Source organism: Neophocaena asiaeorientalis, unplaced genomic scaffold (assembly GCF_003031525.2).
Source record: "Neophocaena asiaeorientalis asiaeorientalis breed wild unplaced genomic scaffold, Neophocaena_asiaeorientalis_V1.1 scaffold332, whole genome shotgun sequence".
Taxonomy (NCBI): Eukaryota; Metazoa; Chordata; class Mammalia; order Artiodactyla; family Phocoenidae; genus Neophocaena; species Neophocaena asiaeorientalis.
The window spans coordinates 2,369,772-2,387,021 of NW_020173111.1; the positions used below are offsets into that span (position 1 = coordinate 2,369,772).

The 17,250-nt window shown below is 51.9% G+C and overlaps 1 protein-coding gene across 1 annotated transcript in view; it reads right to left on the bottom strand.

Moving 5' to 3' along the window:
• Window positions 1-17,250, bottom strand: part of MYH9 (myosin heavy chain 9) — a 93,525-nt gene that overhangs the window by 58,492 nt on the left and 17,783 nt on the right. The window contains exon 2 of the mRNA XM_024743444.1: window positions 1,096-1,433. Coding sequence (XP_024599212.1) covers window positions 1,096-1,428 — 333 coding nt within the window. The 5' untranslated portion in view covers window positions 1,429-1,433. The remainder of the gene's footprint in view (window positions 1-1,095; window positions 1,434-17,250) is intronic.

Sequence of the window (17,250 nt, forward strand, 5' to 3'; positions counted from 1 at the left end):
GGCTGGTGCTTTACAATGCTTTCACGACTCCTCATAGATGAGGAAGTGAGGCCCCACATAGCCATGTCAAATGGTCAGGAAGGGCCAAGACTGGAACCAGATCCTGGAGGCTCCAATTCCCATGACCTGAATCACTCTGCTTTGCTGAGCAGGACCCATTTCTTAGAGCCAGCGGAGTGGTTCTAACGTAAGCAGTTGAGGATGCCGAGGGGAGAGTCCCACTCCCAGACAACAGCGCTTAGCTCCCATCTCCCCTCCACAGACAAGCAATGCTTCCTTTAAGGCTGTTTGTTTTTCTGCAGGTCACTAATGCTAAATTTCAGTGGTTAATACCCCGAGGGACAGGGGCTTTTAATTTGGTCCATACAATATTTTCATCAAGAAAGACAGAGATACTGAAACCTGAGTTCCAGTCTCAGGCCTGCCAGCACCTGGCTGTGTGACTCTGCATAAGTCCCTTACCCTCTCTGGGCCTCAATCCTTCCCACCTGCCATATTAGAAGCCTGGGCGAAGCTGGTCTATAAAGGAGGACTTTTCCACTTAACACCAGTGAGTGTATCTCCTCGGCAGGTCCTCCCTCCCGCCTACAGCCCCACTCACTTATGTAAATAAGCCCTGGAGCCTCCCTCCCGTGCAGAGCCCGCCCACTTTATGTAGATGAGCCCTGGAGCCTCCCTCCCGTGCAGAGCCCGCCCACTTTATGTAGATGAGCCCTGGAGCCTCCCACCCGTGCAGAGCCCGCCCACTTTATGTAGATGAGCCCTGGAACCTCCCACCCGTGCAGAGCCCCGCTCACTTACGTAGATGAGCCCTGGAGCCTCCCACCCGTGCAGAGCCCGCCCACTTTATGTAGATGAGCCCTGGAGCCTCCCACCCGTGCAGAGCCCGCCCACTTTATGTAGATGAGCCCTGGAGCCTCCCACCCGTGCAGAGCCCGCCCACTTTATGTAGATGAGCCCTGGAACCTCCCTCCCGTGCAGAGCCCGCCCACTTTATGTAGATGAGCCCTGGAGCCTCCCACCCGTGCAGAGCCCGCCCACTTTATGTAGATGAGCCCTGGAACCTCCCACCCGTGCAGAGCCCCGCTCACTTACGTAGATGAGCCCTGAGTAGTAGCGCTCCTTGAGGTTGTGCAGCACCGAGGCTTCGTTGAGGCACGTGAGCTCCGCCATGTCCTCCACCTTGGAGAACTTGGGTGGGTTCATCTTCTGGATATCATCCTTGTTCACCTTCACCTTCTTCCCGTTCTCCACCAGCTCCACGATGGCCTCCTCACCCATCTCTTCCTTGAGGCTGGCGGGCTCAAAGCCACTCTTGTCTGAAGGCACCCATACCAGCTTCTTGGCAGCCCAGTCGGCCTGGGCCAGCGGGTTATTGATGAAGTTTTTATCCACATAGAGATACTTATCGGCAGCTTGCTGCGCCATGGTGACTTAGAGCCAGGACCGGGAGAAAAAAAGGATACAACGTTAGCTACAACTATACCAGCCACAAAGAAATCACTCGCGTCATGTGTTTGCAAACTATACAGCATTATAATAAGTAAAGTTATATATAACCAGATCGTACAATTGGTCAAATTTTCTTGCCCTCTACTTTCGGGAGAAAGATGTACATCACTGGAAAAACAAGTTGATATCAGAGATTCTGTAAGGAATTAATGGTAAGATGTATCCCAGGATTGATGCACAAACAAATCTATAAACGATTGCGCCAAATGATATGCATAATAAGTCTCAGACAGATGTAATTAGAGTCACACTACGCTATACCTGCTAAGGCAGGAAAGTGACCACACAGTTTAAGAGGACTTCCAACAAGAACACATTTCTAGTTAACCCAAAAAAGGCAACTGACTACAAGTGCACAGAGTGGAAGGCTCCAGTTTAAAAAACTTTTCCTTATTTCACGGAGTCAACCAAGAGAAGAAAACACAGCACCAATATGTTGCCAACAGATTTTAATTCCATCGCCCAAGAAATAAGGTGAAAAGAAAAGAAGTCAGGCTCCAGGACACATCGTGGAGAGTAATGAGTGCTTCCCTTCTGAGGCACTAATGTAAAAAGGCAACGCTCATAATTTACGGGCGAGGAGAACATAAGTCCATGTGTGTTTGCCTGTTTTGAAGCTGATTTGCAAAAGAAAGATAAAATAATCCCTCTTATCTGAGTGGTTTTATAGTTCATGAAATACTATCACACACACTTCACTATCTCAGAAGATCCTCCCCCTAACAACTCTGTAAAGTGGGTAAAGTACGTGTTATCATCCCATTTTACAGATGAGGAAACAGAAGCTCTCTGGAGGTAAGGGGTTTAGTCCAGAGTTACCTAAGAAGGACTCCTGGTCTCTGTGGTATCCCATAGTCTAACCACAGTACTTATTCCTGCTCAGAGGCTCAGGCTGGGATCAGCGGGGAGGACAGCTGCTTTGAGGGAACCAAAAGCAGGACTAAGAAACCCTGGTCTAGGGACTTCCCTGGTGGCGCAGTGATTAAGAATCCCCCTGCCAATGCAGGGGACACGGGTTTGAGCCCTGGTCTGGGAAGATCCCACATGCCGCAGAGCAACTAAGCCCGTGCGCCACAACTACTGAGCCTGCGCTCTAGAGCCCGCGAGTCATAACTACTGAGCCTGCGTGCCACAACTACTGAAGCCTGCTTGCCTAGAGTCCGTGCTCCACAACAAGAGAAGCCACCGCGATGAGAAGCCTGCGCGCCACAACAAAGAGTAGCCCCTGCTTGCTGCAGCTAGGGAAAGCCTGCGCGCAGCAGCGAAGACCCAACGCAGCCAAAAAATAAATAAAAATTAAATTAAATTAAATTAATAAAAGAAACAGAAACCCTGGTCTAGGACACAGCCAGCCCACAGCCACCAGAGGAACAACCCAGAAGCTCATTGACTAGCTCATGACACCGGGAAGCTTTTCCCTTGTGAGATCAAGGCTCCTTCCCCAGGCCCAGGAAGCCAGGAGGACCCCAGATCCAAACCCAGAGTCTCACAGTCTTTCATGCTTCCTGATCCCAACAGGAATTTGGATGCCAAGGAGGCTGAAGGCTTGGGAGGCAGAGAACAAAAGCGAAAGTCTGGGCTGCCCAGGCCTTCTTATCTGGGCTCATTAAATGGTTTCCAGATCAAGGCTGAGGGGCTCCCCTGGACTCACTCCAGGAGAGGCTGTTTTCTAGGAAATCTGCCAGCTCCCACCCACCACAAGGGAAGGCAAATCCAAGCGGCAGAGCCTGGCAGCCTCCCCAGCAAGCTCAGCCAGGGGCTTTGTTTACATTCGCAGCACAAGCAAACCCTGGCAGCCCCTCTTGGGGGACCAAGGGGCACCATCCACCTGCAAGGACCACCCCCAGAAGAAGCAGGCAGGGCCCAGAGTGAGGCAGCAGCACACAAGGCAGGAATGGGATGGCTGCAGACCACCTGGCCAGCCTCATCTTCCGGGTGGGTCTGGAGGCCAGACAGGCCCAAATCCAGCCGTCCTCAGCTCCACACTGGCCAGTCCGTTCAAACAAATCAAAGGCTTCTCTGTGCCAGAGTAAATACCAGTTGTCTTCTGCCTCTCTGCCGTCCATCTGACCATGGGCCAGTCGCCCTCTGCAAAGTCCTAGCACCCAGGGTCCCCAAACCGATCTCCCCAATCACGTCACCACCGTGCTCGAGAGCTCGCAACAATCACTGAGCACAGGGCCTCCCTGGCTGCTGGTTCCTCAGACTTGAAACCCGGAAAGGAGAGGACAATCTCCCATCGATATGCAAAAAGGGATTCACGTCAACCCTGTCCCCCAAAACCCCAAGTCCACTGCTCGTTAGGAGTTCCACCAACCCAGTCCGGTGAAGGCACCCTTTACAAGATCGCTCCAAGAGAAGGGGGGAAGGGGCCAATCATTAAGTACCTACCTACCAACATCAAGTTTGGTTTCTTCCCAACCTCACCTAACCATCAGTCACCCTGGGAAAAAAAGCTCTTATTTTCCCCAGTTTACAAATGAGGAAACAGTCCAGAGAGGGCAAGTCGCTTGCCCAGAGTTGCCAGGCCCAGTTATGGGCTAACCCAGATCTGCCTGGTCCCCAGGCCTGGCCTCTTCCCAGCACACTTGTGCCTGGGGTCTCGCAAAAGAAGTCAGGCCAACGTTGGGGCTGGGCTGAAACTGTCAGTAAGCTGAGGGGAGCACGGGCGGTACAGGGGAATGCATCCCGCAACATTCAGCAGATATTTACTGGGCATTATCAGGCAGCCAGGGAGGCTGAGAAGGAGCCTTCCTCGTATGGACCATGTGGCCTGTCAAAAAGCGGAGCAGGGCTTCCCTGGTGGCGCAGTGGTTGAGAGTCCGCCTGCCGATGCAGGGGACGCGGGTTCGTGCCCCGGTCTGGGAAGATCCCACATGCCGCCGAGCGGCTGGGTCTGCGAGCCATGGCCGCTGGGCCTGCGCGTCCGGAGCCTGTGCTCCTCAACGGGAGAGGCCACAACAGTGAGAGGCCCGCGTACCACAAAAAAAAAAAGCAGAGCAGGGTGAAATCCAACATTCTCACTCCCTCAGCCTGAGACCGTCAACAGTGGGTGATCCCTCAGTGATGACAGAACGACTTCTGGCCCTCATTAAACTCCAGTTCACCCCAGCAACTCCAACCCTGGGGGAACCTAGAGCAAAGAGTATACGGGCTGCCTCCAGGTTGCAGGCCCTGGGCGTTTGGCCTTTGGCCTACCCTGGGAATCTGGGGTAAGGGCCCTGCCAGGCCCTTTCATCAGTGAGCCTGCACTGGAGGCCATGAACATTGCAGCAGGTAGCAGGGGAAGACTCCACCCAACCCCCCGCCTTCAGCTCCTGGTTCTACCCTACCTTCAGGCCTCAGTGGGGGGGCAGGGGGCAGGTACAGGCCAGCACTGTCTACCTCTGATAGCTATCTGAGATTTGCAGGCCAAGCCATACTTTCCTATAAGAGGGAGGGGTACACCCCGCCCCCTCAGAGCTGAATCGGGCTGCAGCCCTCTGCCTCCAGCAAGGCCAAGCCACCCCTGGACAGTGGGCTTGAGGAGTCCCCACTGGCCTCAGCACCTCTCTCTGAGCAGGACTTTTCATTAAACACGGCTGCTTGACCAGGCCAAGGACAGAGCCGTTTGGTTTCAGCGACTCTGCCGGAATGACGTGGGTTAGCAGCAGTGCCCAGATCAATACATGGGGCTAGACCGGTGGGGAGAGCTGCGGAGATCACGATAAACAATGGAGTTTCTATTCAAGAGTCTTCTCACCAGGCCTGGACAGGAACATCCACATTCAAGGATTTGGGGGCCACAGGAATGCAGCTGAGCTCCTGTTTCCACCTGTGTCAGGTAGAGGCTCCTGGGCCCCAGTGGCTGCTGACTCTTGTGTGCCTGGCGGGGAAGCCAGCACACAGGTTAACTCTCACCTCTAAGGATGCAGGTGGAGCAAGCCGCCACCGTCCAGAGCTGTGAGCAATGAAGGAAGGGGCTTTATAGAAAGGACACCAGGGAGGCGACTGCCTGATTGCGGCAGCCAGCACCCGCCACTTCTCCCCGCCCTGTCTTGGGAACATGCTAAACGGCCTCTGAAATTTTTAAAAAACTGCGTGTAATAGAACAGTTTACAAGATGAAAGAAAAAGACGCACCACCAAATTCCTGACACTCTCCCCACAAAAATTTGTCTTCTCTCTCTTTTTTTAATGGTCCCTTCTAGTCCCGGCTCATAGAAACACTTGATTTGTAACTATTGCAGGCAGGGAGTTTCACATTTTGTATTTTCCCTCCTCACTCTGACCACTTCCCCACAGGGCCATAGTCTGCTTCTTGATGGTTTTTATCCCAATGCTTCATTGTTACAGGGGACAATGCAGAGGCTCTGAGAGGAAAGTAACCTGTCGTTGACACGGCTGGGGGGGAGGAGGACTCGAACCCAGGACCCCTGACCCCAAAGCCTCGTTAGTGATCACTTTTAATGGCTGCATGATATTCCAAAGTGATTTTAAAAAATACCGCTTACTAGCTCTTTTCCTCTTATCTAATGGACTACCTTGACATAAGTTCTCAAGTGGAGTTATGGAAGCAAAGGAACATCTGTCCGGGTGTTTTTATGGCCCCCGAGGGTACACTGGTGTGCACGGCCGCTTGAGCAGGGTACCCACGTAGCAGCAACGACACCAGCACTAAGAAAACTGTCTGCAGGAAAGAGCTCGTGGCTCAGATTAGGGAACCTCAGAAGTCCTGGGAAGTTGTGGGACTCAGCAGGCCAGCAACGGGTTAAGGAGAAAGGAGGCGGCTCTGGCCCATTGGAGATCAGATCAGGCTAAAGCCAGCCCTTTCCATGCCGGCTTCCTGTGGGTGCCAGTCCAACTCCAAGAAACCCAAGTAGTTGCCTTTTTAGGCCATAATCGAGAGGATACAACCAGAGGCTAAATTAGGATTCTCAGGAAATGATGAAACTGAAAGTAGATAGGTTGACCAAAAACCTCTGCTTTTAACACAGAATGTCATTCCTCGATTATTTGCCTTCTCCCCTTCCCCCCCAAAGATCCATTTGGATCTTTTACTCCTTCCTGTTTTCTGAAGGAATCCTCTCCCTCTCCCTCCCTCCTTTCTTCCCTCCCTCCCCTTGGTTGGTTCTCTTTGTACTTGCTTGTGTGCTTGTTTGGAAAAGAATCTGCGAGCCCCTTAAAGATATAATTTATTGTACTAGGACAAATCAGTGGTCCAGACACTGTGAGCTTTTCCATTCCTAGATGGTAGGATTTATGTAGCCTTCCACGGGCCAACTTCTAGGCTTGGAGCTTTCAAAGTCATCACAACTCATCTTAAAGCTACCATCTTAACTCATCTTAAAGTAATGAGAGCCTGCTACTAAGCTCTCCATTTTCTCACTCAGTCCTCACAATCATTTAATAAGGGGTATGTCATCATATTCATACGACAGGTGGGGGAAATGAGGTTCAGCCAAGTCACAAAAGCCAGGTTCAAACTCAGAGCCACTGGGCTGCAAGGCCCTGCTCAGTTTCCACTTAAGACTGCCTTCCCGCGAGCTCTCCGCGGCCATGGGGAGAACACAACCCTAGAACCCCGCTGGGGAAGCAAACCAGCAAAACGGACATTAATTATGCCAGCTCTAATTATGCCAGCTCGAGGCTGCAAACCCCATCCCCTTGTGCTGGTTTGTACAAGGGACTCTTCACATTTCCACCTTAAATCGGCGGAGCTAAAAGTAAGGTGAGGGCCGTGACCTTGGGGGAGCCATTCAAGTTCTCTGAGCCAAGGTTCCAGTTCAGAGACCCAGGCTGCCTCAACCCAGACAGCAGAGCCCTGTTCCAGCTTAGTCACTGATATACGCAAGCAGGCCCCTTTAATTTTTTTTTTAATCCCCACCCCCATCCCAGAGAGCACAGGTAAAAAGGCCCCTTCTCTTTCTCCTTATAGTCATTGCTTTTGAGTGAAATTAAACTATCGAGGTGCCTGAGTTCCATTGTTAAGGAAAAGAATTTGAAAAAGAATAGATACATGTATATGTATAACTGAATCACTTTGCTGTACACCTGAAACTAACACAACATTGTTAATCAACTATACTCCAATATAAAATAAAAAGTTAAAAAAAAAAAGAGCTGGGCTTCCCTGGTGGCGCAGTAGATAAGAATCTGCCTGCCAACGCAGGGGACACAGGTTCGATCCCTGGTCTGGGAAGATCCCACATGCCGAGGAGCAACTAAGCCCGTGTGCCGCAACTACTGAGCCTGTGCTCTAGAGACCACAAGCCACAACTACTAAGCCCGTGTGCCGTAACTACTAAGCCCGTGTGCCGTAACTACTTAAGTCCACGTGCCTTGGGCCCATGCTCGGCAACACAGAGAAGCCACCGCAATGAGATGCCTGTGCACCGCAACGAAGAGTAACCCCCGCTTGCTACAACTAGAGAAAGCCCGCACGCAGCAGCAAAGACCAAAATTAATTAATTAATTAATTTAAAAAAACAAAAAGGCCCAGGTGATTAATGGAAGACAGAAAGCAGCCACGCTGAGGGCAGGGCAGGGGGGAGCGCGTCCATGGCTGGGCCAGCTCACCCCATCGTACTGCAACCGCGTGCAGCAACGAAGACCCAACACAGCCAAAAAATAAATAAATAAAATAAAAATTAAAACTTTTAATAAAAAAAAAAGAGCCTATGAAAGCACCTGCTGAAGTAATATAGAAATTTTCAAACTCATAAGATTTACTTATTCAATCAACTAATACATACTGAGGCTCTACGTGCAAAAATACTGTGACAAAGGTGCAGAGGACCCAAGGAGCTTGTAATGTAGTGAGATGACAGGATAGACACATACCACTAGTGACAGTGCCAATTTGGGACTTTATATAGAGTAGAGAGTGGACAGAAAGCAAGCTCCTTGGTTTCCTCTCCCTTTCACAGCTGCACCCAGCACCAGATATGGTGGGGGCCCAACAGATAGGTTGGCTGTATGGATGAAGAAGAAGTACTGCTGGCCCTTCAAATCCACAGATTCCACCAACCACGGATCAAGACTCCATGAAGGAAAACAGAGGAACAAGCAACTTGCTTGTAGGAACAGAGAAAGGGGTGATTCAGTGGAAAACTTGGAAACTCAAGGCAGAGTTTCATGGAGGAGATGACATTTAAGCTGGGTCCCGGAAGATGGGTAGAATACTGATGGGGGAGGAGAAAGATGATCAAAAAGTATTCCAGGCCAAGGGAGAAGGTATAGTTTTTCATAAACTACGAAATTATGTGATCAGTTAAGCCAAGGTTTCTCAGCCTCAGCACTCTGAACATTGGGGACCAGGATAATTCTTTGCTGTGGGGCCTGTCCTGTGCATTGGAAGATGTTTAGCAGCATCTCTGACCTCTACCCACTGGATGACAGGGGCACTTGGTCCCCAGTTTTGACAACCAAGATTGTCTTCAGACATTGCCAAAGGTGGGGAGTGGGGGGAAACTGCACCCAGTTGAGAACCACTGATTTAAGGGATTAGTATGAACAAATACTGCATCAGGGACCCAGACCTCTCCTTAGTAAATCCTCTCCCAACTCTCAAGGGCACAAGCCAGCTCTCCTTAAAACAGAAGTCCTCAGAGCAAAATCATTCCCAGGACCCAAACAGTGACCATCATGGATGGTGCTGTCACTGAGGAAGGACTGTCCCTTGTAATACACTATATTTTAAGGGATATGACCACTACTGGACTGTACTTTAAAGATTCCTAAATGCCCAGTTAAAAAAAATAAATCAGGCAAAGGAGGCTGATGTACTTCCCCACACAGGACATGAATCTCCCTCAGAGCCTCCAACACAGCAGCTCAGGCAGTGATTCATAAGCAAAGTTCACCAGCATCAAGAGGCCCCGGTGACGGGCTTCCCTGGTGGCGCAGTGGTTAAGAATCCGCCTGCCAATGCAGGAGACATGGGTTTGATCCCTGGTCTGGGAAGATCCCACATGCCGAGGAGCAACTAAGCCCGTGTGCCACAACTACTGAGCCCACGTGCTGCAACTACTGAAGCCCGCACACCTAGAGCCCGTGTTCCACAACAAGAGAAGCCAGCGCAATGTGAGGTCCGTGCACCGCAACGAAGAGTAGCCCCCGCTTGCTACAACTAGAGAAAGCCCGCGTGCAGCAGCAAAGACCAAAAAAAAAAAATTCATTGATAAAAAAAAAAAAAAAGAGTCCCTGATTAACGGAAGACAGAAAGCAGCCACATTGTGGGCAGGGCAGGGGGGAGCGCGTCCATGGCTGGGCCAGCTCACCCCATAGTCCTGGGAAATCCATCAAATGCTATTTACTGGATGGTTTTGGCAAATCAGAATTAGTCCCAGGGAGGGAATTCCCTGGCAGTTCAGTAGTTAGGACTCTGCACTCTCATTGCCGAGGGCACGGATTCCATCCCTGGTCAGGGAACTAAGATCCTACAAGGCGAGCGGCATGGCCAAAATTTTTTTTTTTTTTTTTGCGGTACGCGGGCCTCTCACTGCTGTGGCCTCTCCCATTGCGGAGCACAGGCTCAGCGGCCATGGCTCACAGGCCCAGCCGCTCCGCGGCATGTGGGATCCTCCCGGACCGGGGGACGGACCCGTGTCCCCTGCGTCGGCAGGCAGACTCTCAACCACTACACCACCACGGAAGCCCATGGCCAAAAATTAAAAAAAAAAAAAAGATAAAAAGAAAAAAGAAAAAGGATTAATTCCAGGGATGATACCCAGGTGAATGTTTCCCACCTACCAGAGGGACATCTCCACCTGGCGGACCCATAAGCATCATCACACCTGAACTCCCCCCACCCTCCTCTCCCCAGACCCGCACTCTCTTCTAGGTCTCCATCGCCAGCTAAGACACTGTCCTTCTGGTCACCCAAGACAGTCACTGTAAATTCCTCCCCGGTGGATTAGCAAGCCCTCCACCAACCTCATGGCCAGCACTCCTTCCATACCGGGCCTGCCTCCAGTCCTTTCTGGGCTGTTACAGCTGCTCCTTGCTGGCTCTTCTTCGAAGCCCTGCATCTTCCACCTCCTTCAAATCCAGCCTCCTCACTGCCTTCAGAATGACTCAGCAGCTCCATTTCTAGGCATGCTACTTCCTATTTTATTGATATTCCCAGCCCATCCAACAGTTCAAGGGCTCTGCGACTTCCCCAAAATAAAATAAAATCATCTTTGCACGGTGAGTAGGCCCTTGTGACCCTACCCATTGATCTCCTCCGTGCTCCTAGCCCTTCCTTTCCCCCTGCCCTCCTTTTGTGGTGCAGCCTAAGCCTTTCCCAGATCCTCATAAACAATTCCTTCACATCCCACTCTGCTTACGCCTCCGCCTCCGGGCCTTCGAAGAAGAGGTGTCCTTTGAACCAGGAACCCTCTCTCAAATAGCTCCACACTCCGTCCTCTGATAGCTGTGAAAAGACTTCCCTCACGTCCCTCCCCTCTGGGCTCTGTCCTGTGTCCACTGCAGTAATCCAGCAGCTGGATTGTCACATGTGCAGTTTTATCTGAGGACAGGGACCAGCTCTCATTCATCTTCAAACGTCTAGGGCAATGTCCGACTTGGAGCAGGTGCTCAGTTAAAGTTTCCTGAATGAATGAATAAGGAACAAGACGAAGAGGAGGCAGGAGGAGTAATGGGGAAAGTTTTCGAAGCGCTATGCCAAGAGGCCAGAGAGCACCAGAGCTGAAGTGACAGGGAGAGCAGAGCTGAAAGCACACACCAGGGTCGTAGCCACCTTATCTGTCCTCTTTGTTACAAAACCCGAGCCATTTGTGGACTGATTTTTAAATCCCCCAAGCAAAAAGGGAAAGAAAGCATATTGGGGCTTTCAACCCACAAAGAGAAATAGTACTAAAGATAACTTCCTGGACCCCAAGAAGCTCTGTATAAGGTTGAATAAACCATCTCAGTTTTCTGGAACCATCTAGCGCCCCCTGATTAACCAAGACGGAGGTGCCTACCATCTACCACCAGACAGAGCAGAACGGACCTCAGCTGGGGTGGCGTGGCCTCTGCTCTCATTGGGAGCCAGGAAAAGCCCTGGGCCATGCTTCCTGCCTCTCCTGTCCTTGGTCTGCATCTGCTGAGCAAGTACCACAGGCACGTTCTCTGGTGTCAATTCAGAACAAAGAGACACACAGGACTTGGAGAAACCACTGCCTCGTGGGGCACCGACTCTGCAGATCCCAAGATAAAACGTTTGTAATGCACCATGATGGAAAGGAGTGGAATGGGCAGGAATTTGGAGGCAGACGGCCCTGGGTTTGATCCCCAGCTCAGGGTTCCTGTGATCTTCAAGCTGGGAACACCTCAATTTCCTAGCTTTAGAAAGAGAAAAAAGTATGGACCGTCAACCATGGGAGGAGTTGTAACTCAACTTCCCAGCAAAGAATCCGACATTTACTAGGAACTGCCTCCCAACTCCTCTGTCTTGTCCTCCTGCCCTGATTAATCCTAACCCTTCCCGGAATGATACCTGGGACTTACGGAAAAAACCTTCCAGAAGCTTGGTGACTCTTTCTCCAGGTTACGCCACCTTAGCCTCCTAAGTGATTTGCCCGAGGGGAGAGGGTTTTCTGGCCAAGGAAGGTTGGAAATGCTGCATCCCACGGCCCTCCTGCTGAGCCCACACAAAAGGTTCTGAGAAGCCTGCAGTAAGGAAACCCACTTCATTTTGCCCACTCAGGCTTAACGCCCAGGAATATCCTTCAGGAAAAATATTTCTTGATGCTGGCCTGGGAAATGCTGGTCTGGTGGGATGTGTGCAGGAGGCCTGTGGCAGAGGAGCAGGGGTTGGGTCTGGCTTGGCACTGACCAGCTGGGTGACCCTTGCTGGGCAGCTGCTGTCAGGCTCAAACCAGATAATAGACACAGAAGCCTTCCTGCATAAGCACGGGGGGCTGTTCAGCCACTGAGCCGCCCAGGGCCAACCTCACAGCAGCCCCCACCCCGAGGTGCTCACTCTCCCCAGGCTATGAAGGGGGGAGGGGCCCCCCAGCTGCCCCGAGCCCAGAAGCTGCTGAGGAATGGGAGAATGGCGGATGGGCCCCTTCCCTCCCCACCTCAGGAATGTTGTTTGCTTACAGAAGAAGCTGGGACTTGTTTCCATTAGCAGTATTCCAACCCAAGCCTGTATTAATGCTTAGCAGATAAGAAAACCAGACCAGAGACAGGCCACAGAAGAATTTAGCACCAGAGCCCCAGATCCCATCCCCTTCACCCTTCCCTCCCCAGAGGCCATCTGGAGGGGCTTCCCAGGACTCCTGAGTTCCCCAGGGAACGCCGAGATACAGGGCCTGCACCCAAGGAACCCAGGCCATCAAGTGACACCAGACTTGAGTATGCAGATTTCCCCCTCCCAGTGAGGCATAGGGGGAGGGGCAGGGGGCGTGGGAGGGAGTAGCCGGAGACTGGGGGTGGAGGAGGAGGGTACACAGCTGCTCACCCAGTATCTTATCAGCCAAGCGGAGGAATGTGGACTTTACTCTAGGGACATGGGGAGGTGGGGGAGGGTGACATCACTGGATTTGTTTTTTTTTGTTTGTTTGTTTTTGCGGTAGCTCTCACCACTGTGGCCCCTCCCGCTGCGGAGCAACAGGCTCCAGACGCACAGGCCCAGGGGCCGTGGCCCAGAGGCCCAGCAGCTCCGAGGCATGTGGGATCTCGCGGACCAGGGCACAAACCCGTGTCCCCTGCATCGGCAGGCGGACTCTCAACCACTGCGCCACCAGGGAAGCCCTGGATTTGTATTTTAAAGAGATCACCCTCCTCGCTGCAGGGGTGTGTGTGTGTGTGTGTGTGGGTGTGTGTGTGTGTGTGTAAATAAACAAATAAATAAATGAAATAAAGAGATCACCCTCCCTGACCTCAGTTTAAGAGAAGCAATGAGAGAAGTCAGCAGCTGGAAAGTACCATGGACCAGCCAGGAGGGGGCTTCCAACCTGAGAGGAGAAAGAGTTCCTTGACAAGGCTGGGGAGAAAGAGATCACATGCCACACGAGGGGGGGCAAATGGAGGCAGACTTCACCCTCTGAGCTACCACTCTGAACAGCCCAGCTCAGGGAGAAAACCCAGGCAAGGAGAACCCTGGCAGTCCATGCCCACTGCGGTCACTTCCTCCTAAGTGAGAAGTGACCCAGCATCCCAGGAACTCTCTGGCCAGCGGCACCAAAGTGTCTTGGGCATAGATCTCCTGCATCATGTGTCAGAGATCAAAGTGCCCGACTGAGTCTCCTCCACTAAGATACCATCCTGTCCTCAGGGCCACAAGGTACATTTTTTATTTTTTATTTATTTATTTTTTTTGCGGTCTGCGGGCTTCTCACAGTTGTGGCCTCTCCCGTTGCGGAGCACAGGCTCCGGACGTGCAGGCTCAGCGGCCATGGCTCACAGGCCCAGCCGCTCCGCGGCATGTGGGATCTTCCCGGACCAGAACACGAACCCGTGTCCCCTGCATCGGCAGTCGGACTCTCAACCACTGCGCCACCAGGGAAGCCCCACAAGGTACATTTTTAATGAATGAATCAAGCAACTAATCAGGGCAGGAAGCAGAGCTTGAAAACAGCTCTGCTATTTAAGAAATCTACCATTCAGAATGACGACCTTTCCCACCTAAAGAGAAAGATCCCTATGGCCTTTAGAGCCCAACCAATTCCCGCAACCAGTGCCTCCAACTACCTTTCCAGCCCCATCTCTCCTGTCCCCTGCCAGACACTCTCATTCAAACACGACTCCAGGACTTCCCTGGTGGCGCAGTGGTTAAGACTCCATCTGCCAATGCAGGGGACACGGGTTCGATCCCTGGTCCGGGAAGATCCCACATGCCACGGAACAACTAAGCCCGTGGGCCACAACCACTCAGCCTGAGCTCTAGAGCCCGTGAGCCACAACTACTGAGCCCGCGTGCCACAACTACTGAAGCCCGCGCGCCTAGAGCCCGTGCTCCACAACAAGGGAAGCCACCGCAATGAGAAGCCCGCGCACCGCAATGAAGAGTAGGCCCCGCTCGCTGCAACTAGAGAAAGCCCGCACGCAGCAACGAAGACCCAACACAGCCAAAAATAAATAAAGAAATAAATTTATCAAACAAACAAACAAAAGAAACATACAACTCCCCAGAAGACAGTCTTCGCTTCATCATAATTCTCCACTCACCCAGGCAGCCTTTCCTAACACCCGGTATATTATTCCTCTTTCTCCTCTCCCCAGGCCTGCTCCAGCACAGTCTGCCTTATACCAGAACCACCAGAACCTCTCTGCCTGTCCCCATCGTCCCTGGAACTCCTTCAGGTGCTGACTGAGCCCAGGGTTCAGACAGAGGGTCCTCAGTCAGTCGGTACCTGTGGACGTGAACTCGCCTATTCAGAATGCTTGGGTTTACAGCTCACGTTGTGTCTTCTGGAACCTGGCTGTCCAGCAGAATCACCATTCCCTCCTAACCCCTCCCGTCTGGTGTCAAAGGAGAGGACAGGCACAGCAGCAATGCAGCTCTCACTGCATGGGAAGAAGCTGGGCGAGCAGCTGCCAGCAGATCTGCGGGTAAGTTGTCTGCACTGGATGTTGACTTTGCTCTTAACCGGTTCAGTATTTGTGTAGTGAGATCACACATGTGCCTCACCTACTCGGTAATGAGCTTCCTTCCACTCGGCTGCCCAGGAGAAATTGTAGAGAAGCAAGTCATTTCAGACGTGGTGGTGGGGTCCCCCCCAAAGAGCAAGGTGCACATTATCCTCCCAGATGCACCCCCGGGTTTGACAGAATAGCTTGGCTGACTTCTCATCAGGAACTGTGCACGGACACACCACCCTGTCCTCCCGCAGATCGCATCTCCTGAACCCTCAAGAGCTTCCCACACTCGCACAGGGGCGACACAAACCTTCAGATTCCTGCAGTCAAGTTATCCCTTCCCTTTGGTTCTGCTGATAGGCCGGTTTTTCTTTCCCCAAGCACGCAAGCACAGTTTGCTGAAACCCAACACAGAAAAGTAACCATACTGAGAAGATTTAATTATACGGCCGCAGTCTCAATGGGAAAGTGCAGCACGCTGGTTTCCTGAGTCCACATCACGATGGCTGAGAAGCCCAACTGGAGGTCAGAAAGGAAAGACAAGTCTGAAGACCCCTCAGTCCAGGGCCCACCAGGTCTTTGGCAGCTTGTTATTCTGAGTGATGTTCAAATGACACAAAAAACAAACAAAATCCGCTACCACCAATAACCATCCTGATCCCATTCTGCTGGGCTGAGAGCTCTAGGGCCACGATGGATCCCAGTCACCACCAGGTCCCTGATGACGGACCTGCGTAGGTGCTGAGTAATCCCTAGTGAACTTTAGAAATGGGAAAGGTTCCAGTCTCCCAAAAGGTCCAAACCCCAAGGACCAAGCCCAACCGATTCTCTGCCACCCATTCTTAAAGTGCCTGAGGATAAGCCCAGTAATCCTGCATCTTATTTTCCAAACCTCAGTGATTCTCTTTAGCAGACAAGGCAGTAAAGGCCCAGAATGGGCTGAGCCTTCTCTGTGGCCATTCAGGACCGTATCAGCACCTTCATTCTTCTCCCCACCCTTCCAGCTAAATCTGATGTACGCTAATCTCTGTTTTGTTTCTAACTGACACACGACTGGCTAGAGGTCAACACCAATCTTCCTGTATTGATCAAGGCAGTCATTTAAGTCGGCCCTGAGAGGAGAGAGACCTTCCAAATGGTGATAACTTAATGATGACCTTTATGGAAGGCGTCTTAGAAAATCAGACTCAGGAGATGGCCAAGACTGGCTGGGGGATTGCAGACCCGTCACTTTACTAACAGAACAAACTGGGCCAGGTTGACTGGGCCCCTAGGCCTCGGTTTCTCCGTGCATCAACTGGAGATACTACCAGCTGCGCCCCCACTCCCCGGATCAGCTGGGAGGACAGGAGGGCGTGGAGCTGTGCAGCCCCCAGCAGAGAGCTGACAGCCCCATCTCTGCAATGCGGTCAGAGCACGGCTCAACTCACAGGACTATTGTAGGGACCAAAATGAGCTAAGGGAGGAGCGGTGCTTGGTGGCGCCCCGGGCCCGCCGGTGCCCCTCCCGGACGGTCTTGCCTCTTCTCTCAAGGAGTTTGTGTCGCTGCTGAGCTAGCTCATAATGAGTCAGTCACAAATGCTGCCCTCACAAAGCCCACTTCGGGGGGGTTTGAAGTCACATCCTGCCTAGCCTCACTCAGCATGATTTATTCCACCCCAGGAATGCAGCTCACTTCCCAGAATTTTGTGAAGAACTTTAGTTAAAGAGTTTGATCCTGCAGGGAGCTCCATTTACAGGCTCAGCTGCAGGGGTGGAGGAGACCCAGCTCAGCTCAGACCTGTGGGCAGGAACCACACAAGTCAGGGCTGAGAGACCCCACCCCACCCAGCCCCCGCAAGAAGCATCTCATCCTGGGGGCGCCAACATTTTTTTAAAACTCTCAAGTTGCAGTAGAAAAAAAATGATTTAAAAGCTTTTTATCGCGAATACGCAAATGTGTCAAACAAAAGCTTCGCAAAATGCTACGTGCATACTTTGCACTCGAGTCTATTTAATTCCTAAAACTACTGGTTGCCACCGGTAATCTCACAACCCACCAGCGAGTCTCAACTGACAGCCTGAGAAACACCCATCTGACTTCAGCCTTCACTGGGTATGTGAGGCTCAGACTAGGCCAGCAACATGCCCAAGATAACACAGTGAAGTTCACAAGCAAAAGTTAAGTCCAAAGAAAAGCAAGGCT